General features: G+C 38.5%; 1 protein-coding gene across 1 annotated transcript in view; it reads left to right on the top strand.

Annotated features, from left to right (window-relative positions):
• The window catches only part of LOC121377931, a 90,189-nt gene that overhangs the window by 64,967 nt on the left and 339 nt on the right, over positions 1-24,883 (top strand). The window contains exons 6-8 of the mRNA XM_041506026.1: positions 4,213-4,452; positions 19,148-19,372; positions 24,287-24,499. Of these exons, the coding sequence (XP_041361960.1) occupies positions 4,213-4,452; positions 19,148-19,372; positions 24,287-24,499 (678 nt within the window). The remainder of the gene's footprint in view (positions 1-4,212; positions 4,453-19,147; positions 19,373-24,286; positions 24,500-24,883) is intronic.

The following is a 24,883-nucleotide window of genomic DNA, read 5'->3' as shown; positions in this document are numbered from 1 at the left end:
ACACTGTGCATGCATGAGTTGGTTGGAGCTGGCGTCAGTTCATCCCAAGCTATAGCACCGGACACCACAAAAAACGAAACAAAATGACTGCCCCTAGTCAGCAGGAATAATCATGGCTTTTTAATAACTCTAACATTACGCGTTTTTCATTTGTTAAAGGGACATTCCTGAGTTTACTGCATTGTAAGATGTTTCCGACTAATAAAATATTTCTACAATTAATCTTACATATTAAATATATTTTCTTGTTTAGAATATCAGTGTCTGTATAGTCAATGTGTTTCTGGTCGTCCTAATATTTGTAAGAAGCCCAAACTGGATTTTTTCTTCAATTAATTTCGTACGTACGAAAAAATAATTTTTAGGAAAAAAAAAGAAATTTAACCTAGTACAAATATTAGAACGATCAGAAACATGTTTACTATACAACCATTAATATTTTATGCAGAAAAATATATTTGATATGTAATTACAATCGTTAAAAAGTCTGTTAGTCAATAACGTCTTAAAAATTGCATCAAACTCAGGAATGTCCCTTTAAAGTGTCAGTATGTGTTGGTTGTCCGGGTATGCATCTTTCCAACACATAAGACTCTTGTTTCAGTTGACTGTCCATATAACAGCTTTGAGGATGTAACGAAATACAGGGTTAACTACACCGGAAAGCAAGCGACCGTCACCCTTGTTTATGGAGACACAGGGTAGCTAACTAGGATAGTCAAGAAGAGACCGAGAAGGAGACGCGTGCCAGGAGCGGCACGGGGGTGGGGGACTAATGTTGGTGGCTCAACCACCAGCGGTGGTTCCTTCTGCGTAGCCAGCCCCTAGGAAGCCCGACCAACACCGCTAGGAGCGGCACACGGGGGGGGGGGGGGGGACGGGACAAAAACTGGTGGTTACAAACTGTCTGTCATCCACACACTCCTGTATCTCAGCGTAAAATTCAATTTCAGCAGATATGAAGTTAACAGACTTGTGATAATCAACTTCTCTCTTCTTGCTCTGTCGTTCAGGTGCTTGGACATATCGGCTCCAGCTTTTTGTATAACAACTTTTATGATAGGTGATATCTCTTGCAAGAAAGTCACCTTCAACGAGTATATCAGCAAGATTTACTTTCCATCTGTCATTGTCACTGTTTTTTACAATCTGTTTAATGGACAATCCAATGTCTGAACTCCTACAATCGCAAAGTTTTTCGGATGCTCCAGTTTTTTTGTCTACTTTTGTCGACTGGCAGAAGAAGCATTGGTTTCGACAAAATGAAGGAACAGCGGAGCGAGTAACTTTATTTGAGGACGATGCACTTGGGCTGGTGTCAGTTTGTGACAGGACAGATGATGGCCGTCCCTTGGTCCGTAACATGAGGGGGGCAACCACATTTTGGCTCATTGCTTGTTCATATCTCTCCTTGTCTCGTTCTGTATGTTGTTTGTGCGTTGTTTCAGCTGGAGATCAACTGCTGATACTCCTTTCAGTCTCTGCTGGAGTGCGACAAAGGTCGGATTTTTGTATTTGGCACGTACAGATACATTTGCCAAAAACAGTTTGTAATTGTCAATCTTTGTTTGACCGAGGCACTCATTTGCCTTACTGTCCTGGCATTTCAGACAGAGCTTATAGTCTGTGGGCTTCTTTTTTGCAGTTGGCTCTGTGTCATCTATTATATTACTCGAAAAGCGCAACAGATTCTACGAGTTCCCATGGAAGATGTAAGTCTCTGACTGCCTGTTCACCATGATCTCTGGAAATGTTTTTGAATACGTCAGATGTTGAAATGCCGATGAGTCCAGAATGGCTGACATTTTGGAATTCAAGATGAGGTGTGATATTGACAAAGAGCCCCAGAATCGCGGCCATCTTGAAATCCAAGATTGGACCGTTTTATAAATTTTTTATGACACTATGTGAATCCTTGTATACAAAAACCTGGGTGCAGCCACTGGAATTGTGATTCTACCTACATTAATAAGCGAGATATTGACAAATTCAACATGGCCGCCCTAAAGGTGAATGGAAAAAATGGCAACAATGAAATTCTTTATCTTTACACTATTTAGAGTGGTTTAAGCCTATTTGCCAAGAATCTAGCAGAAAATTCCACAAATTTCAGATGTTCAACAGAAGCCTATGGACTATACGCTGTGAAACACCTTAGCTAGTGACTGACCACCCACCACACTACAGCTTCCCGGATCAGATCCAGACGCCGTAGACACTAACCTTCCGCTAATCGTTTGCCTCCAGGGAAGCGCTTAGTCGGACTTTAAATCTTTTGGTCACAGTTCAAACCTTTATGTTTATTTGTTTTATAGATAGTCCAACGCACTTTATTTTGGCAGCCCGTCTAAATTGCTAAAATCACCTTAAACGTTTTTGGCCGAGCCTTCAAAGTTTATTTTTGGTCTTAAGTTTTTTTCTTCCAGCCATGAGTAGAATGTTATCAGGTCTCAAGTCTGGCTTTAGGTCTTTTACCGAACTTCTAAATTTGTATTCCAAATTCCGCCCACCTTAATTAAGCTTACCCTCCCCCGTCCTGTCCTGAACTTAGTCACTGACGAAGTTAGAGGCTAAACCCAGGATGGGCGTGTTCGAAACGTTCGCGGCCTATGAGCACGTTAAAATAATACCCAGGACCCAGATTGGACTTTAAACATTTAGACCTTCATTCAAAAATTTGTGTCGAAATTACTTCCTTTTTAAAAAAAAATTAAATAGCCGTTCTTGTCTTCTTTCTCTTATTTATTTTTGAACTATCCTTCTAAAATGTTCCAAATTATATAAATATTCGGCCGAGCAGTCAGTTCATTTATTTTTGGCTTGTTAACTTTAATTTTTTTGTTATAATTCTATTAACTTTTTCATTAATAGCTATTTTTAAAATTCTGCCCATTTTCCTTCATGGTATACTGGTTTATAGAAAATTAAGCAAGTTTGTTTTACCACCAACCCGTAACGACATGCCATAATTATAGGTTTGTATTTCATTGTTTTACTGTGACCTTGACCTACACGGCTGTTATAACATTGCCACTCTGTTTGGACATCGCAAATTATTATATTGTATTTTATGTTTATGAATGTATCTGTCAGAAAGAAATATTTGGGTATGACAGCTATAGATTTCAATGCAACCACAGTGAACAGAAATACAATGGTTTACGTTTAGGGTTAAGACAAGCATACAGTAATGTTACAAGTAATTAATATATATACATGTATACTGATATTAAAATTATTTTGACACAATTGCTGGTCATAGTGCCTCTAATTTAATTTGTATCTTGGTTTAGGGTTAGGGTTACGAAAAGCATACAGTAATGATACGAGTAATTAAAGGGACATTCCTGAGTTTGCTGCAATTTTAAAGATGTTATCGACTAACAGAGACTTTTTAACGATTGAAATTACATACCAAATATATTTTTCTGCATAAAATATTAGTGGCTGTACATTAAACGTGTTTCTGGTCGTTCTAATATTTGTACTAGGTTAAATTTCATTTTATGTCCTAAAATATTTGTTTTCGTACGTACGAAATTATTTGACGAGAAAATGCAGTTTGGGCTTCTTACAAATATTAAGACGACCAAAAACACAGACACTGATATTCTAAACAAAAAATAATAAAAATAATAATATACAAGTTTAATCGTAGAAATATTTTATTAGTCGGAAACATCTTACAATGCAGCAAACTCAGGAATGTCCCTTTAATATATATATATATATATATATATTGTTATTAAAATTATTTCGACACTATTGCTGGTCAAAGTGTCTCTAATTTCATTTTTATCTTGTTTCAACTGGGTTTTTTCGCATTCCTCTCCTTGTCAAACTACATCATAAGATTACATGACATCATTAAACCTCGTGAGTTAGAACACATTTCGTGGGAAATTATAACAATTAGCGAATTTCTATTCTGATAAAAATAAAGTAGTAATGTACAAGTTTATGGATTTTATTATGTAATGAAACAATTATTGACCTTATTTCGGACAATATCAGGTTTTATGGACCGACGAAATTCACCGGCGTAGGAAGGTGCCAAAAAGTGGGGGTGGGAGAGCACACACACACACACACACACATTATTTAATTTTTTTCGCAAATAAAGAAAACCTGTCTCGTGCAAGGTGTTAATAACATCACCAGAGGTCTTATAACATCACCAGACAACATAACAGCACGTCTAATTATATACAGTTACAGACCCTGAATACCACAAGAGTCGAGACAACCTAGTTATAAATAAGAAAACATATCAGTCCACCACTGATGGACATCGAGATTCAAGCAAGGCTGTCGACGGCAATCCGGTTAACAACTGGCTGAGTAACACCTGCTCCAGGACTGCTATTGACGACAACTACCCATGGTGGATGGTGGATCTTGGCGGCAAGATGTTCGTCGAAGCTGTGCTTATATTCTTTCCACTTGAAGAAGGTTAGTCAAACGTGCTTATCGTAATTTATTCGTCTTAGACAGGTCACAAATGCTATACGTCCAATAAAAAAAAGAGAGAAAAAAAGAAACAAACAGCACGGTGGAAATCGATTACACTGTGACGTAAAGTTAACCTGGCAGTCATGTATCTGTGATGCTTTAAAAGTCGGCTACAAGTGTAACGGCTGTAAATAACTTTTAGTTGAAACAGATGGTAAAATTTGCTTAAAACATGGGATTTTTTTTAAGGATATGTAAGAAATAGAATAATACATTCGTGTCCGTTAGATACCATTTATCTCATATTTCGTGGCTAAAAACATATCAAACTCGCTTTCGCTCGTTAGATACATTTTAAAATAACTGGTTGTGAGATAAATGGTGTCTAAAGGCCTCTCATGTATTATTTTCTATTTATTTACATCTAATACATTCTTAATATATTATTTTAGTATGTTTGTGGAACTGGTTTGTTGGAGCAAACAGATGATTGGAAAATGTATACAATCCCTTTCTACGCTATCTCTGAGAATGTTTCAGTATCTCTGCCTCTCTTTCATCTGTCACTGTCTCCTTCCCCTCCACTCTCTCGTGTGTGTGTATGTGTGTGTTGTGTGTGTGTGTGTGTGTGTGTGTGTGTGTGTGTGTGTGTGTGTGTGTGTGTGCATGTGTGCGTGTGTCAGAAATAAAATGTGTATTTTAAGTTTGGAACCAAAATGTTCTCTGCTTTTAGTGGAATATACACTTTTAGTACCCTGAGTTGTTTATGGTACATGCTTGCTAAGTCTTGCCACTTCAATATTTTATATTAGCTTCCGGTGTTGCTTATTTCAAAGAAAATAAATATATACTCAATGTCACTATTGAAGGGTCACTCATACTGTTAGTACTACACATGAACGTACTAATTATGAAAGAAACAAAGAAAGAAATGTTTTATTTAACGACGCACTCAACACATTTTATTTACGGTCATATGGCATCAGACATAAGGTTAAGGACCACACAGATTTTGAGAGGAAACCCGCTGTCGCCACTACATGGGCTACTCTTTCCGATTAGCAGGAAGGGATCTTTTATTTGCGCTTCCCACAGGCAGGGTAGTACAAATCATGGCCTTTGTTGAACCAATTATGGATCACTGGTCAGTGCAAGTGGTTTACACCAACCCACTGAGCCTTGTGGAGCACACACTCAGGGTTTGGAGTCGGTATCTGGATTAAAAATCCCATGCCTCGACTGGGATCCGAACCCAGTACCTATCAGCCTGTAGACCGATGGCCTAACCACATGAACATACTAATTATGTAAGAGTAGCATTTGGATTTCACTGTGAGTAATGGTACTTCCGGTTAGCGGCCACTACAAAATGGTAAAAGTTATGCGAACACATGTACCTACTATCACCCCAACAAATTTCAGGCAATCTGTAAAGTAACTCATTCACTCGGGGAATCTGTATATTGCTTAAATATTTCAGGCAATATACACATTGCCTGACTTTTCAAGGTAATTTCTAGACACATTGCCTGAAATGAAAGATCCACCATTCATTGACAGCAATTGTTATAAGGTAAACACAACTAGTGACAAAATGAAATATTATTTAATTCGCTACGGATTTGAGATAAAGACATTAAAACAAGTAAAAATCTAAACCAAACACATAATTGATAATTAATCACAAGATGCATATCATTAAAACAATTTGAATATTTTTGCTACAAATTTGAGATAAATACATTAAAACATACATCACATGCATCATTAAAACAATTTGAATATTTTTGCTACGGATTTGAGATAAATACATTCAAACATACATAGATGCAAATCATTAAAACAATTTGAATATTTTTGCTATGGATTTGAGATAAATGCATTACATCACATACATCATTAAAACATTTACAAACTAGCACTTCTACACATTTATTTATTTAGACGGGTCAGACTTGAGTGGCATCTGCTATTGCATTTTACACGTGCCTTGTAGCACTTGCAGCAGTTTGATGAGCATCATTTGCCACTAATGGCACAATTACATTTTGCGTAGCCCTGACCTCCACCCAATGACTCGTCTTTCACTGTATGTCTGAGTCCCACCTCAATGTCGGTACACATGTCACTTAAAGTATGTACCTTTTGGTCACATAAATCAAACTGGTTCCTGCTGTATCGTCCTTTAAGTAGTCCTGCGTGAACTGCAATGCAGTACAAGTCATTTTGATCTCGATCAACAATCACACCCATGATGTTACGAGGATCCCCTTTACCACGGTCTACCAAAGGGATAGGAATGGTCACATTGTCTCCTGGGTTACCAGCAACATGCTTCAGACGACTTCGTTTGACCATGCGTTCTGCTCTTTCAGCATAAGCACTGACTTTGTATCACTGGCCTTCTTTGCTAGAAGTAATTCCTTAAAACGAACATCCATTTACTCTGCCATTGCTGAACAATGGAATGGAATGGAAACTCTATTTACGTGCCCCTATCCAAAAAGGTTCAGGCACGCCTACCGCGGATCCGGCCTCTGACTTCGCCAGTGGGCGGTTCCGTGACAGGAAGGGGTGGGGGGTAGGGGAAGGGGGGGGGGGTCAGTTGAGATGATAGGGTGAATTTTGAAAATTTCGTTGGTAAGACCAATCTAAATTTAAAACAGAAAAACAAATTTACTTATTTAAATTAAATTTTTAGAGTGCACTGGTAAAAAGAAATTAAAAAAATAAAATCATATAATCTTAGATAGAATACAGGTTATGGAATTTACAATTTAAATTAGTTGGTGACGTTTTCAGTCGGGCTGGCCAAAAATAATTAAATAATATTAAAATATAAATACCAAGCTATAAACTTATAATATACTACTCAAAAGAATTTAAGGGTCAAAAATTTATAACCAAATAAGTTTCAGAGTGTATTAGATTGATGATGTAAACTACACCAAATTTTTTATTTATTGTTCCATATTTACAAAAAACCACAAATAAATGTCACTGTATACAAGAAAGTCACATGGCATGCTGTCAAAGTTGAAGGTTGTCAAACATGGATTTTACACATTAGAACATTCGTTTAATAGTGTGTGAATCCACCCCTGGCGCGAATACACTCGACACATCGTTGCCTCATGCTGTTGATCAGACGTTTGAAGAACTCTTGGGGAATGGCCTGCCACTCTGCCATAAGAAGTTGACCCAGATCATGAAGGTTGGCCGGAGGGGCATGGTTATCCCGAACTCTCCTGCCGGATAATCTCATTCAGATAGCGGATTCCATTCAGATTGCCATCCACCACATAGAGGGGGGTCCTGTGGTGGATAGAGATGCCGCCCACACCATGACGCTGCCACCACCGAACCGGTGACGTTGTCTAACGTTAACGTCAGCGAAGCGCTCCCCAGGACGTCTGTAGACACGAACCCGACCGTCGTTGAACTGGAGACTAAACCTGGACTCATCAGTGAACATCACTCGACCCCACTGAACACGTTGCCACCGCAGATGAAGCGTGCACCAGTGACGTCTGGCCGTTCTGTGACGTGGTAGGAGTGGTGGTCGAACAGCCTGGCGACGGCAGCGTAGATTATTGGCTCTCAGACGATTGCGTATGGTTTGATCAGACACTCGAGTTCCAGTCGCAGTCCGCAGATTGTCACATAATCGGCGTGCAGTGGTTGTGCGTCGACGTAGAGCCATATTGGTGATGTAGCGGTCCTCTCTATTTGTAGTGCTTCGGGGTCTTCCCAAACGTGGACGATTTCGAACAGAATTCGTTGCTTGGCACCGTTGCCACAGTCGGCCAACGACACTCTGACTGACACCAAGTCTCAGAGCAACATTTCTTTGCATATTGCCATCCTGAAGCCAAGCAATAGCCCTTCCTCGATCTTGTCGAATTTGGAGTGTGCACCGTACACGAACGCAAGCTCCAATTATACGGAAATTCAGCATTGGGAACATGGAATACACGTGCAAAGCGTGCAAATGAAGCGCTTTGTGAAAAAGCAAGTTATGGGCACTTAGCAGACCTTTCGCTTTCGCCCTAATTTACATGCAAATGTAAGCATGTTTTCGCAATTAGAACAAAACGACAGTGGATTTTAATTCATTTATGGGTTGCTTAGACCCACTTTCGTCAAAATGGAACAATACCATGCGTGACATTATGGTCTAGCTAATATAATTGACATTCAGAAAATAATGTCGAAAATATCGTCTGACCCTTAAATTCTTTTGAGTAGTATATATTATTTACTAGTTAATAGCCCTGGAGGCTAGGGATTCGCGCCCAATCCGTTTAGCGGTCCAACAAGCGGGTAGGCCCCGGTTAGCTGGTCTGGATTTCCATGGGATGGAAGTGACGGGGAAGGGAGGCCTCCTACCAGGCAATCTACCGGTCGAAACCGCCTACGCCCTACCGCACCCAAAAGCACCCTACCACGGTGTCCCCCCCCCCATCCTGACCACCCCCAAGTAATCCATACAGCAAGTAAGGGCTTTATTTAATATGGTTATGATATAAGGAAGGTAGGTGGGAATGATAGGGAAAGGATGAATAATGATGATGTAGAGCCCGCCAGCCGCCATCCAGAAAGTTGGTGGAAACGTATCGTGTGTAAAAGTTGGTTGATTGATGGTTGTTGATAGGTCCGGAGGTGTCTTCTAGGAATTCCTCAAGCATTCGTGAGCATAATATCCGGAAGGATGGGCCACCTATACGGATGACAAAGTCATTGCTATATAAGACTCAAGGTCACCCGAGTAACCACTATTCGTAAAGTGGGTGTCCCTGAGTATTGGCCAGGCTATCTTTTTTTTATTATATTAGTAGTTGGTCGATCAAGTTAATAACCTATTAAAACCTGTTTATATTTAAAAAAGAATGGCATATATATTAAAACATCAGTGAATTAAGATTGCTAAGAGGAAGGTTTAATAATAAACTTTTAATATAAACTAATGGGCAGAATTTGGGCAGAATTTTGAAAATAGCAATTAGTTCAAAAAGTTAATAGAATTTAAAAAAAAAAAATAAAAAAAAAGGAAAAAAAGGTTACAAGCCAAAAATAAAAAGAATTGACTGCTCGGTCGAATATTTATATAATTTGGAGCATTTTAGAAGGACAGTCCAAAAATAAATAAGAGAAAGAAGAAAGGATCAGACTATTTAATAATATTAAAAAAAGAATAATTTCGAGATAAAACTTTTGAACGAAGGTCTAAAAGTTTAAATTCCGATCTATATGTCCACGTGAGTGGCCTCATTAAGGCTGTTAGGGTGCACAGCTTGTAGGGACGAGATGGGTTGCATCCCGTCAAGAAAACCTCTAGGTTGACAGTCAATAGACGTTGAAGGTGTAGTGCTGTGCTGAAATACAGATCTTGAGAAGCCGGATCCGTCTGAACGAGAGAGAGAATCAGACTAGGGTATAGTCCAGTCGTCATAGGTTGGTATAGTGGTGCGGACGGGCCCGACTTCGGAGGATACGAGATGGTATCACAATAAAACAAAGTAAAGTCTAGAAAAGAGTAGTAGGGGCCGACCCCGCTTCCTATTTCTTCTTAGAGTGGGGCGGTCAATCTTCCAGTGCTGCTAGTACAGGCTCGGACATGTAGAGACTAAACGCGAACAACCGTGGTGTTCTGCAGAATGGCCATCATACGAGTCATGAAAAAAGCTAGTCAACATAGTCAGACGGAGAAATGACGTGGAGGCAGGGAATCTCGCTAAAAAAGAATCCAACCTGGTGGTGTAGACTGTCGAAACGAGAAGCGTTCCAGCGTTCAATCAGTTCCAATAGCCGCATACATCCCAGTAGAAAACTTCACTTCACTGATAAAAACAACAAAAGTGAAGGATCCCCAAGTCAAGCCACGAAAGCATGCGCAGGGTGCACAAACACGACGAGCTCCAGACTGGGAATGAAAATTGCGAAGTTCGATAGAACACGCGGACCGAAAAGAGAGCATACAAAAATGCTCGTTTTCGATCCTCCATCGGAGCCCCTATGTAAAACAGATCAATAACTAAAACAAACAATGTAAAACAAGGTTAGGACATAACCCAACAACTAAAGAACGTGGGCGGGGGTGGGGGGGGGGGTGCTCCCTGTGGTGAAGAAAGTTAATTTGGCTCGGCAAGGCTAGCTAAAATAATAAAATCAAACAAAAATATGAGATTAATAGCATATAGTTAAAATACATATATCAATAATAAGACAAGGCTTCCGTTCCATCCCGTGGGAGGGTAATAACAATATCACCGCCAGAGAGGGAGAAGCCACCAATAGTGCACACGCCAATTGGATTATGGAGGTTAAAATAAGGGCGTTGCAGATAACTAGAATTTACCACCACAAAAAGGTATTGGTGTCTGGGCTGCCAGTTGTAGCAACCATTAGGTTATACTATTAAAAAAAAAAAAGGGACGTCCTCAGTCCATCTTCATGTAAATAAAACTAATGTTCAGTTTTAAGTTTAAATAATAATTTTAGTATTATCTACGTAAGCTACTAAAGCTTGTTCCACAAGAAATTTATGTTTAGGTGGTGGATTAAATAATGCTATGGGGTTAAATTTAATATTTAAGTCTAAGATTAACTTTTCCAGTATGATACGGTGATTATTATATTTTTTACAGTAAAATAGATACATGTAGTGTCTAACGTTATCAGTTTTATGACATGCCGTACATAGGGAGTTTGGACTCTTCCTGATTCAAAATTTGCTGTCGTTCAGGCCCATAACTACTCATAAGCGGAGTCTAGTAATTATTTTTTCAGTTTTATGATTTAAAAAGGTGGGTTTTCTGGAATTAACTTTAGGTTTGATTAAATAGTGCCATAATCTTGTTTTATTATCCCACTCTTGTTGCCAAAAAGTAATAAAAAAAATTGTGCGCTATGGCCATTATTTCCTGGAAATTAACTTTAATGTTAATGTCAATCTTATCATGGAGCAAAGCTTTTTTAGCAAAAAAATCGGCATGCTCATTGCCAGATATGCCGACATGGGCGGGAACCCATTGCCAGATATGCCGACATGGGCGGGAACCCATTGCCAGATATGCCGACATGGGCGGGAACCCATTGCCAGATATGCCGACATGGGCGGGAACCCATTGCCAGATATGCCGACATGGGCAGGAACCCATTGCCAGATATGCCGACATGGGCGGGAACCCATTGCCAGATATGCCGACATGGGCGGGAACCCATTGCCAGATATGCCGACATGGGCGGGAACCCATTGCCAGATATGCCGACATATGGGTGGGAACCCATTGCCAGATATGCCGACATGGGCGGGAACCCATTGCCAGATATGCCGACATGGGCGGGAACCCATTGCCAGATATGCCGACATGGGCGGGAACCCATTGCCAGATATGCCGACATGGGCAGGAACCCATTCCAGAACAATATGGTGGCCTTTATTATTGATATATTTAATTAAGTTAATAATTTGATTAATTAGGTAGGAGCTGTTGAATTTGAGGTTCTGGAGAGCTTGTAGAGAGCTAAGAGAACCAGATAGAATGAGAAATTGTTGAGATGAGTTATATTTGTTAATATTAGATACTATCCACTTGAGCGTGGATGAGATAGCGACCAGTTCTGTGGTAAATACAGAAACATGGTCGGTTACTCTGGCTTGACAAGAGATAGGTTTATTTGGCAGGTCAGGTATAGCATAAAATGCCATTCCCGTTCTGCCAGAGACAGGGTCCTTGGAGCCATCTGTATAGATATGTGTATAATCTGAGTACAAATCATTAAGAGCGGCTTTAAAAATACTGTTTTTAAATGGATCAAATTCAGTTTTAAGTATCTCATTTCTAAGTAGAAAGGAAATATTGGGCGGATTAATTAACCACGGTGGCTCCAAGGTATCAGAAATAACATCAGCATTCAAATCCAAGAGCTCTAAGTTAGAAGCCATTCTATTATTAAAATTAATAGCAGAATTGATATTTATGCCTAAATAATCGTTATTGTTTGGCTTCATAACGGCAATTGGGATACTGGGTGTTAAATATTTTGCTTTAAACCAGTGTTTAAGACATTGTTTGCTGCGCCTTACATTCAATGGGAGGATATTAAGCTCCACACGCAGACTGTCGTTTGGAGTACCAGGGGAAACCTTAGCTATGATCCTCAATGCTTTATTATAGACTGTTTCGAGTCTGTTTAACTGGGTTGTGGAAGCACAGGAAAAGGCCTGAGCGCCATATTGGAGTCTGGAGACAATTAGAGCTTCAAATATTATTAAAAGAGTATGTCTGTCTGCTCCTCAAGTGGTGGCAGACAGAACTCTAATTAAATTAATATAATTATTAGTTATTAACTACATCAGAAATGTGTTTTAAAAAGGATAGAGATTGGTCAAAGGTTATTCCCAGGAACTTAACCGTAGAGACTTGAGGTATAGGGGTATTATCAAGATTAAGATTCAGTTTATGTGTTCTAAGTTTAAAGTTAGCCGTAAACAACATAGCATTAGTCTTTGACTTGGAGATGGTAACACCCCAGGTATCAGCCCAGTTTTGGAGTTTATCTATATCTTTTTGAATATCTTCTTTAATTTTTTTTAAACACTTACCAGTCCGCCAAAAAGCTGTATCATCGGCAAAGAGACCAACACTAAGTTTGGCGTCCTTTCTTGATGAATTAGTTAAAGCAATAGCTAGGTCATTAATAAATATGCTGAAAAGTGTTGGGGCTATAACTGAGCCCTGTGGTATACCATTTTCCAGTACCAGAACATCAGAAAAGGATTCTGGTATGTTGACAGAAAAAGTTCTGTTAGTAATAAATCTTTCGATAAATGTAAACATGGGGCCCCTAATGCCAATGTTATACACTTTAATTAGTAGTCCATGGCGCCAAACCATGTCGTAGGCTTTTTCCAGATCAACAAATACACCGACCACATTTTCGCCAAAAGTTAATGCATTAGTAATTTCCGATTGTAGCCTAAATAGGTGGTTGGTAGTAGAGTGTTTTTTTCTGAAGCCACTCTGAAAACTGGTCAAAAGGTGCTTACTTTCTAAGTAGAAGCTGAGTCTGGCATTAACCATACATTCCATGGTTTTACAGTTAAAGAAATAGGACGATAGTTAGAGGGGTTAGTAAGATCCTTCCCTTTTTTTTGGAAGACTGATAACTTCAGCATGTTTCCAAGCCAAGGGGAGGTAACCCTGTTTCCAGATTATATTATATAATTCCAAGAAAAGGTTGAGGAGGGTTGTGGGCATATTTAAAAAAAAAAAAAAAATTAAATTTATCAGGACCAGGGGAGGTCCCCTTCCTATGGGTGAAAGCCTCAACCATTTCTTGGATAGTAAAAGGTTTGTTATAACTAGAGTCAGTGCTGGGGAATTTCGCATCCAGAGGAATTTTAAAATCTTTTTCAATGCAGTCTTTATTTTTAACAAATTTATTTGGAAAGTTATTAGTACTAGAGGTTTTTTTTTAAAGTCTGGCCAATTTTTTTTGCTTTATCTTGATTATTAATATACATTTTATTATGACTTAAAAGGGAGGATTTAGGAAGGGGTTTTTTCCTGGATGCGTTTAATCTTTGACCAAACGTCCTTACTATTATTTTTATTATTTAGTGATGAACAAAAACTAATCCAAGAATCTTTCTTAGCTTTTAATACTGCTTGAGTTACTTTAAATTTACTTTATTTAAAATTATTAAAATTATCCTTATTATAATTTTTTTTTTCATTTTATTTCTATGTTTTGTTAAATTAGACAGTTCATTATTCCACCAGGGTACAGAATTAGACTTAGCTTTATGGGTAGAAATTGGGATAGTTTTATTGGCTATATTAATTACACAGTCTGTAAGTTTTTTTTATTAAAACTATCAATATTTTTATCTCTAATACTATCTAAATTTAATTCAGAACACCGAGAGAAAAAACCTGGCCAATCTGCTTTAGTAAAATTCCATTTATCTTTTGCTTTAGTTGGTTCCCTCCATGCCCCATCCAGATTGTAGTAGGTAATAATAGGGAAGTGGTCGCTATTAAAGTCATTCATGACCTGCCAATCGCATTTAGAAGCCAAACCCTCTGAGACTAAAGTGAGGTCTAAACAGGTCCAGCAGTGATGGGAATCGGAATAAAAAGTCGGGGAACCATCATTAATACAAGTAGTTTGAATTTCCTCCATAATTTTTTCCATGATGGTCCCTTGTTTACAAGTATTGTTGGAGCCCCAAAGAGTGTTACGGCAATTAAAATCTCCAACAAGGATCATATTAGTATTATAATCTTTAGATATAGTTTCTAGATAATTGTTTAACGTTAAATTTGATTGGAGGCTGCCTGGGTGGTTATAATAATCATATATATTAATGTTTTCCGATCGACCATAAACTGTCACACCCATGACCTCTATGTTAGTATGTGTGACCTTAAGAGGGATGCGAGTGTAAGACAGGTCATTTCTGACGTATATAGCTATTCCTCCCCTGTAGGTGCCATTTGTATTGTGGAAGAAGCCAAAATAGCCTGGGATATTAAAGGAAGTAAAATATTTTTTTTTTTTAAACTTTATTTAAATTATTATCGGTCAGCCAGGTTTCTTGTATATATATACATATAATATCAATTACTGGTTTAGTATTTTTAACAGTTTTTAAGCTTGTCTCCATTTTCCATTGGATTTCAGGTCCCTAGCATTCCATTGAAGAATGACCAAAACCTTAAAAAAATTCAATCTTATTATTATTATTATTATTTATCTTATGTGTATATTAGTTTTACTATAATTATTATTACTGTGGTGGGTGGTGGGGGTGGTATTTTATTTCTCTTGTCTCCCATAATCGGTACTGAAGCAATACTAAGTTGAGTTATTTTTTAAATAGAATTTATTAGTCCACATTATGGTGGCTAGGAGTGGAGACAGGAGTATCCTTGGCCATTCTACCAGTGTACCAAGTTACATTAAGTTATTAAGAAGTACACTTGGTTCACTAATGGAAACTCCTAGATGTTGTTTAAAAAAGAGACAGGCCGCGTGGGTAGCTGATTTAACATCCTCCTCATTGATATTCCCTTTAACAGTTGCCCCCAAGGAACCGTCCAGAAACAAACCAGTCAAAATGCGCATTAACTGCACAGCCATGATCGGCTCGTCTGGTCCGGTTATATTTCTATTTTTGATCAAGGGGGGTGGGGAGGGGGGTGTTTGGATAGGTGCCCCTAACATTAGAGTTGTTAAGACTGGGCTGGGGGTTTGGGGGCGGGGGGGGGGGTAGGTCCAGAGGTGGGTCTAGCGTGCATGACTGGGACCCGTGAAGCATTGGCGGTATGAACGGACGACTCCCTTGGCTTGGAGTTGAGCAATCTTATGGCCTCTTTGTAGTGACTGCATTCTTGGCTATGTGTGTAATGCTGGCTTCTACAATTTGCAAATTTTAAGGGCTTAGTACATGGGTTGTCTGGTCCGCGTTTTGGGTGCTTGTCCCCACACCTGAAACAGACTGGATCCCCCCTCGACCTACACTTCCTGACATTATGTCCCCACCTCTGACACTGAACACATTTTATAGGTTTAGGGCAGAACAACAGCAATGGGTAGGCATGATTTCTAAAAATCATTAAGTCTACACAGTTGTTAGCGTTTTTAAGGAGAATGTCCCAAAATCCATTTCTCCAGATAGTTACGTCTGAGCAATGATATGCCTACCTATCCATACTGTATTTATGGAGAAACACCTTTACCCTGGCTTCTAATCCGTTGCAAAAACATTCATATACCATATTAAGACATGCTAACATCAAAAGATTATTCTTTCAAAGTATAGAATTAATAGATTAAGACAAGTTAACATCAAAAGTTATCATGAATGCATGTTCAACAGGCTTCTAATCCATTGAAAAAACAATCTATTTTAAGGTAATTAACCGTTACGATTATTCTTTCAAAGTATAGAATTAACAGATTAAGACAGTGTGAGATTAAAAGCAATATTTTGAATCTTAATTACTTTATGTCAAGCTTTTCGTCAGTGTTTTGTTTTTGGAGAATGTCTTTGTGGAGATTTTTATTCGAAATAAATTACATAATTTTAACTAATATTGCATTTTGTCACTAGGTATGTGTACCTTTACAACAATTGCTGTCCACCATTCATTTCAGGCAATGTGTCTAGAAATTACCTTGAAAAGTCAGGCAATGTGTATATTGCCTGAAATATTTAGGCAATATACAGATTGCCTGAGTGAATGAATTACTTTACAGATTGCCTGAAATTGTCAGGCATTCTACAGATTGCCTGGTTTTACACATTGACTGTAACATCTCAATGCACCCATGTCTGCGTTCTCACCATGGGTATAAAGTGTACATGATTGCCATCCACATTTTCACTCAAACTTGAAAATGCGTTGTGTTTTTGCTTTGCTTAATGCTGGCCCTGGTTTTTGTGCATAGGAAATGGATCCATTCATTTGGAGTCGTTGCCTCAGCCACCCAATCACACTCTGACTGACATTAAAATGCCTCGCGACTTCTCGTTGACTGTGTTCAACTTGTATCCGACCTACTCCATTGCCCTTCTCAACATTAGTCAAAACACGACACATTGTCAACTGAAGTGTGCAGTCCTAAACCATATGCCCGACGCCATATAACCGTAAATAAAATGTGTTGAGTGCGTCGTTAAATAAAACATCTCCTTCCTTCCTTCTGTCAGGACATTGCTGAATCTTCAGAACATTTATATTTTTGACGCCTGTATACCAGTGTTTTGTGGGAAGCGTTTGCACAATGGTTTGAAACAAAAACTGGCAAAACAATAAATATAAACGTCTGTACTCTTTTTAGCGGTAATCCAAATAATAATTTTTTACTGAATCACTTCCTTGTAATAATTAAAATATATACTCTTCAAAAAAAAGTAGGGGAACCTGAAATATTAAAACAAAGGTTTGGACCACAGACATCCTAATAAAGAACGTTCAGGTCTGTTTATCAACACCCCCGAAACACATTCCATAGTTTGCCCCGTACACGTGCGTGGGGAGTCATTGTCGATTTTGACAATTTCCAGGAAGGTCCATTAATCACTGTGGAACATTATTTCTGTTAATCTTTTTCATTCTGTTCATCATACAGTTGTTATTGTTTTGTTTTTAGTAATTTTTAGAATTTGCAATTTACTGATAAAAAACGTCAACTTTCAAATTTCACTTCTGACCCCAGTCGTCCTTCAAGATCTGTGGTGGTCATAAAACCTACTGTAATACTGAACTACCGATTGTAATGTTTGCCCAGTTAATTCACTATTATCATATAACCATTTCCCACAGCTAATATACCTTACCAATTTTGGCAATTGTAAATTCTTATTAGAGTTCCCCTACTTTTTTAAGAGTATATATATATACCACTGCAAATTTGCTAAAATGAAGCAAAATTTGACACGGTTTGATGGAAAATATATTTACTTTGAAAACAAAGATGGTTTCACATTACAATTATAATAATAAATTAACTCTAAAAAAATATTATTGCAGACATAAATAGAAAAATAGACGCTAAAAACATCCCTTTTTCTGCTATAATTGACTATTTACTTCTGACTAAAGTGTGTATCCTCTATGAATATTTAGTTGCTGCCTCGTAATGGCATAAAGGTTTGTAGAAAGTAATAAATATTAACAATGTCACCAATTATACTCAAACCACGTGAGTATAAAGCAAATTTCAATGTGGAATAAAGTCTTTAAAATAATCCTATAATATAAACTGACTTGTACTAAAGAGCCACTTTTTAATACCTACTTTTGTGACTGCTTAACGCATGTTTATGTTTGACTCTCTCTCTCTCTCTCTCTCTCTCTCTCTCTCTCTCTCTCTCTCTCTCTCTCTCTCTCTCTCTCTCTCTCTCTCTCTCTCTCTCTCTCTCTCTCTCTCTCTCTCGTCCCTACCAATCTCGGGCCTGTTCAGAAAGCTCTCTTATGAAACATATTATTGCTAAGTATTGTTTTATTTGTACTGCAAGATCGCAAAGCTGCTAGAGTTTAATGAATTAGTAGTGGTGTGCGGTAATATCTGTGTACGGATTAGAAAGAAAGAAATGTTTTATTTAATGATGCACTCAACACATTTTATTTACGGTTATATGGCGTCAGACATATGGTTAAGGACCACACAGATTTTAAGAGGAAACCCGCTGTCGCCACTACATGGGCTACTCTTTCCGATTGCAGCAAGGGATCTTTTATTTGCGCTTCCCACAGGCAGGATAGCACAAACCATGGCCTTTGTTAAACCAGTTATGCATCACTGGTTGGTGCAAGTGGTTTACACCTACTCAATGAGCCTTGCAGAGCACTCACTCAGGGTTTGGAGTTGGTATCTGGATTAAAAATCCCATGCCTCGACTGGGATCCGAACCCAGTACCTACCAGCCTGTAGACCGATGGCCTAACCACGATGCCACCGAGGCCGGTGTGTACGGATTATGATTCAAAGGTAATTAACACGTATTGCAATACACCCTACTTATTACGATACACTCTACGTATTACAACTGTTTTATCTCTATAATACGAGTTATAAAAATGTTAGGCAAGACCAAAGTTGCAGAATTGATGCCGTGATGCGGCTTCTTTCTTTCTGTATTTTTTTCCAATGATTTCACATACTATTGATATTTCAGTTGAGACATTTTCGGAAAACTGGGCAGTCTATAAGCCTGCCTTGCAGTCATCAACATATTCGGGACTAGCCGATAAGGCTGTCGATGGCGGATATATGTGTGCTAAATATCGGTATACACTCTCAGTGACAGATCCAACGGATAAATATCCATGGTGGATGGTGGATCTTGTGGACACGATAATGGTCAAAGAGGTCAAAATTTTCAACCGCCAGGATTGTTGCAGTACGTATCATGACATTCGTTCATTCACTCCTTCGTACATTTGTTCATTAATTAGTTGAAACATGTCCTTGTGCGTATGTCATACACAAGTATACATATATGTACAGACAATGTCATGAATAAGACAGACATACATACATACATACATACATACATACATGCATCGATAGCTCAGAACGCATCGAGGATAGTCTACAATTTGTGTGTGCTTCAGTGCCACAGGTATAATTTGTGAGGCCAAAAAGGATTTAATTATCCTCTGCGCCAGTGCCTTAATATCTATGTATGTAACAGCCAACTTCGACATACATACACTATATAGACAGTCATACATAAATATATAATGCATACATACTATATATATATGTATCAGTGCCAGGTTTGCCCACAAACACGTCTATGTTGAGGGGTGGCTGCATTGTTTTAGCCCCCACCCCACGAATATTGTCTGTTAACTGGACATTCTTCTTTAAGAACATCTTGGTGGCCGAACGTTTACCATCGTGGTATGTGAACTGTGGATACTTTGGAGCCTAATGTTTGAAGACAATACTTCGTCAAATTTATCCTGAACTTTATACAGCATGTATTACGAAATTTACGCTTGTCTTCACATATTATAGCAATAGAAACTGGTAGATATAAGAAGATAAGTCGTTCCAATAGAGTATGTATTCATTGTAATAGCGGAGATGTCGAAGAGTATGCTTTTGTTTTAATCTGTAAATTGTACAGGGATTTCTGCGAAATATATAAAGAAATACTACTGGAATAGGCCATCTATGCTAAAATGTATACAGTTGCTGACCAGTAAAAAAACTACAAAAAAACAAACAAATATATATATATATATATTACGGTACTTGAAAAATTTTAAGCATTTAAAATTCGAACTTCCTTAATCTAAAAATACTGTAATTATCAAGATATATAATATATAGTATTTAAATGTCAATTTGTATATAATACCTTACATATATAACTATAATTTACATTTTCCTTATTGATATGGATGTGCATGTATATTGTACTATATCATATTACTATAACATATATGTATATATACTCTTCAAAAAAAGAAACGCAAAAGGGTATAAATGGGTTATAACTCCGATTTTATGTTTCCTACCGGTTCATGCTTTGTGAATATAAGGTCATTGCATGTCCCAAACACATTCCTACGGTTACATTCGATAAAACGCAGCTACTGTACAATAAAGTTCCAAAATGTGAATATTCGCAAAAACGCAGCCACGTGCAAACCATGTCACCACTGCACGTGCGTTGTCTGCACGTGCAACATGAACACCGACAGTATAAAAGTGCAGGGTGTTCACTTGCCTGGCCTCTGTATCTGGCCGACAGTTGACAATCCAGGACATGCCACGTCTCAGTGAACCGCAGAGAATCAATGTCATCGGCCGACTAGACGCAGGCGAATCCAGAACGGCCGTTGCCAGGGCATTCCATGTGTCCCCAAGCACCATCTCCAGACTGTGGGACCGTTACCAGCAACATGGATCAACACGTGACCTCCCTAGATCCGGTCGACCACGGGTCACTACCCCCGGGCAGGACCACTACATCCAGGTACGCCACCTTCGGGAACGATTGACTACTGCCACCTCCACAGCCGCAGCAATACCAGGTTTGCGCAGGATATCCGACCAGACCGTACGGAACCGCCTACGTGAGGTAGGAATTCGTGCCAGACGTCCAGTTCGAGGTGTCATCTTAACACCACAACACCGTCGACTCCGACTGCAGTGGTGCCAGATTCATCGACAATGGCCTCAACTGTGATGGAGACAGGTGTGGTTCAGTGACGAGTCCCGATTTCTGCTCCGACGTCATGATGGAAGATGTCGCGTGTATAGGCGTCGTGGTGAACGTTATGCGGCAAACTGCGTGCAGGAAGTGGACAGATTCGGCGGGGGTAGTGGCATGGTGTGGGCAGCCATCTCACACACTGGCAGAACTGACCTGGTCCACGTGCAGGGCAACCTGAATGCACAGGGCTACATTGACCAGATCCTCCGGCCACACATCATTCCAGTTATGACCAACGCCAACGCAGTGTTCCAACATGACAACGCCAGGCCTCACACAGCACGTCTCACAACGGGCTTTCCTACAGAACAACAACATTAATGTCCTCCTTGGCCATCGATATCACCGGATTTGAACCCAATTGAGCATCTATGGGACGAGTTGGACCGACGCCTCCGACAGCGACAACCACAGCCCCAGACCCTGCCCGATCTGGCAGCAGCCTTGCAGGCCGAGTGGGCCACCATCCCCCGGGACGTCATCCGTACTCTGGTTGCTTCAATGGGCAGGCTGTGCCAGGCAGTTGTCAACACACGCGGAGGCCACACCCGGTATTGACTCCAGATGACCTTGACCTTGGTGGTGTGTCCTATCACTTACTCACAATGGACTAGAGTGAATTGTGAACAATCCTGCAACATTTGGTAATTATCGGACTCACCATTCAATAATTAAATCAATTCTCCAAATGTTACGACAATGTGGTTTTGCGCTTCTTCTTTTGAAGAGTATATATATAATATATATATATATATATATATATATATATGAAGAGTTCAGGCGCAAAACGCGATATATCCATTTTTCATTTTCAGTAAAAATGGGTTTTTTAATTGGCGTATATCGCGTTTTGATAAAAAAAAACCGGGATTTACCCAATACAATTTCATAAGATCAGTCACGTTTTGCAGCAAAACAGCGGGCCTACAATTAGCCCTTACTGACATACAATAATGGCTTTAACTAAAAACAAGATAGAAAATGGTTTATATCGCTTTTTGCGCCTGAACTCTTCATATATATATATATATATATTATCCTAATTGTATGTACATTTGATATTTTATGTTTATTACTAGTGTTGTTTGTTTATACCAATAAGCCGCTGTGCTTACAGTCAATAAAGAATTGAAATTGAAATGGAGTCCCATCTATTGCGTGAGAGGCAATTCTTATTTTTATTCGCTGTGCCCATGCATTGATACTGATGTACATGTACTAATAAAACATGACATATATAAATATAGATATTCATACACACACAAATATATACACACACACACACATACAAACATGCATACATATGATTTTTATGTATGTCACACACACACACAAACACACACACACACACACACACACACACACACACACAGACACACATACAAACATGCATACATATGATTTTTATGTATGTCACACACACACACAAACACACACACACACACACACACAGACACACACACACACACAGACACACACACACACACAGAGACACACACACACACACACACAGACACACACACAGACAGACACACACACACACACACACCAGACCTGTCAACCCTCCCGGATTCCGCGGGAGTCTCCCGGTATTTGATCAAATCTCCTTTCTCCTGTGCGGGAGACAGTTTCTCCTGTTAAATGACATTTTTGTAAGCATAAAAACAAAATCGATCCTCTTTTGTCAAAATAACAGAAGGGAAGTAACTCTGCCTTTTTTTCTCATTCGGAAAATGTCGACTACTTTCGGTTTCCGAGAATGTAACAGGCCGAATTGTCCCGACTGTTTAACCTTTGCCGAAGTGAGAATTGTGGGATAGCCTATTTATATTGTTAAAAAAGCACATGGAGTTTATAAAATGATGTGTTATTATAATGTTTGTTGTCATCGTAATGGCTACGAAGCGTGTTGCCGCTAATTAAACAGGCTGTGTATTGACATTCAGTGTTGCCATATAAAAAAAAAAAAAAACTATCCAATTTAGTTCCAATAGCCGATGATAAGATTAAAAATCAATGTGCTCTAGTGGCGTCGTTAAATAAAACAAACTTTACTTTTAATAACACCTCTGAATTGTAAAATGTCTTCCCACTGGATTACATAATGCAACTATGACAAATCTGAGTTGACAGCGATACACACGATGCATGTTAAAATCACATGTCACAGCAAGACAACGAAAAGACCAATTAGCTGTATAAACATACTTGTGTCAGTTAATTTTGTATGTTTGTGCGGTAAAATGTTGGTTATAAGGGTACCACTTCAAGAAATTATTTTTGTACAATTAAAAAATGTTGTTTGACATTGACATAAAGTTACTCACGGAAATGGGTATAATTCCGGTATATTTCACACGATGTCCGTAATGAGGTTTTACTTATGATTAATGAAAATACAATGTTTATTGCATCATTATAATGATTTTAAATCAGTACCACGCCACCGTTCCTCATTATAGTAAAAACTGAATATTAATTTATAAGATTTATATAAATTTGTCTTTGGTACTTAGGTACACTAACCACAAATGATAATGTAACGCAACCTGTAAGGCTGTAAGTGTAATACCGTAAATGTACTAATTATTTTTTTTATTTCTTCTTCATGTTCTTAACATTTTTGGATAAAAAAATTTTTTTTTTTAAATATGTATTAAATCATAATAATATTTAAACTTAATATTTAAAATAATAATAATAATTTTTTTTTTTTTTTTTTAATGCCAAGATCTAAAGTTAAGAAGTATATATGACATTATAAAGTATTCATATAACTTATTGTAATAATTTTTTTTTTAAATCTTGCGATTTTGGGTTAAATTGTGTGAATTTAAAAAATCTCCTGCTTTTTGACCAAATCTCCTGCTTTTTCAACACACACCTCCTGCTTTCTCTTGACTAAAGGTTGACAGGTCTGACACACACACACAGACACACACACACACAGACACACACACACACACACACAGACACACACACACACACACACACACCCTTATGCATTTCTATATACATTTTCATAAACTTTTCTTAATGCATAAAGAAAAATATTAGATTTATTTTGACACTTTTATCTTTTAGAGGATCGTCTAGTATCCTTCTACATTGAAGTTCTGCAGTCTAAAAATGACACCGTGCCAGGAATATGTCATTATCAAAGATATATTGTAGATGTTTATGGAGTGTTCCCGTGTAACCGGTACCTCAGAGGACGATACGTCCGAATCAGGAAAGAAGGTCCTGCCTCTGAGAATCTTGGACTGTGTGAAGTTGAAGTGAAGGGCTATAAACTAGGTACACTGAATTTTGTAGTGTACGACCTTTCTTTTCACTTAGCCCAACCTCCCAATATTTTTCCGGTGTTTTCTGGGAGTTCACAAAGATCTCTGAAGCAACATCTCATCGTTCTCGCATGTATTTTGTCATTACAGGGCCGAGATTTAGATCCGTCGGTTGAGTGCTCACTTGAGGTGCTTGTGCTGCAGGATCGAACCACCTCGGTGGGTCCATTCAGCTGATTGGGTTTTTCTTCTTCCTACCAGTGCACCACAACTGTGCAAAGGCCGTGGTATGTGTTTTTCCTGTCTGTGGGAAAGTGCATATAAAAGATTAGAAAAAAAAGGGTAGCGGGTTTACCTCAAATGGACTTCGAGTTAGAAATTACAAAATTACATCCAA

Source organism: Gigantopelta aegis, chromosome 7 (assembly GCF_016097555.1).
Source record: "Gigantopelta aegis isolate Gae_Host chromosome 7, Gae_host_genome, whole genome shotgun sequence".
Classification (NCBI taxonomy): Eukaryota; Metazoa; Mollusca; class Gastropoda; order Neomphalida; family Peltospiridae; genus Gigantopelta; species Gigantopelta aegis.
Note: the sequence above shows the minus strand (reverse complement) of the source record. Positions and strands in the feature narration are given on the sequence as shown.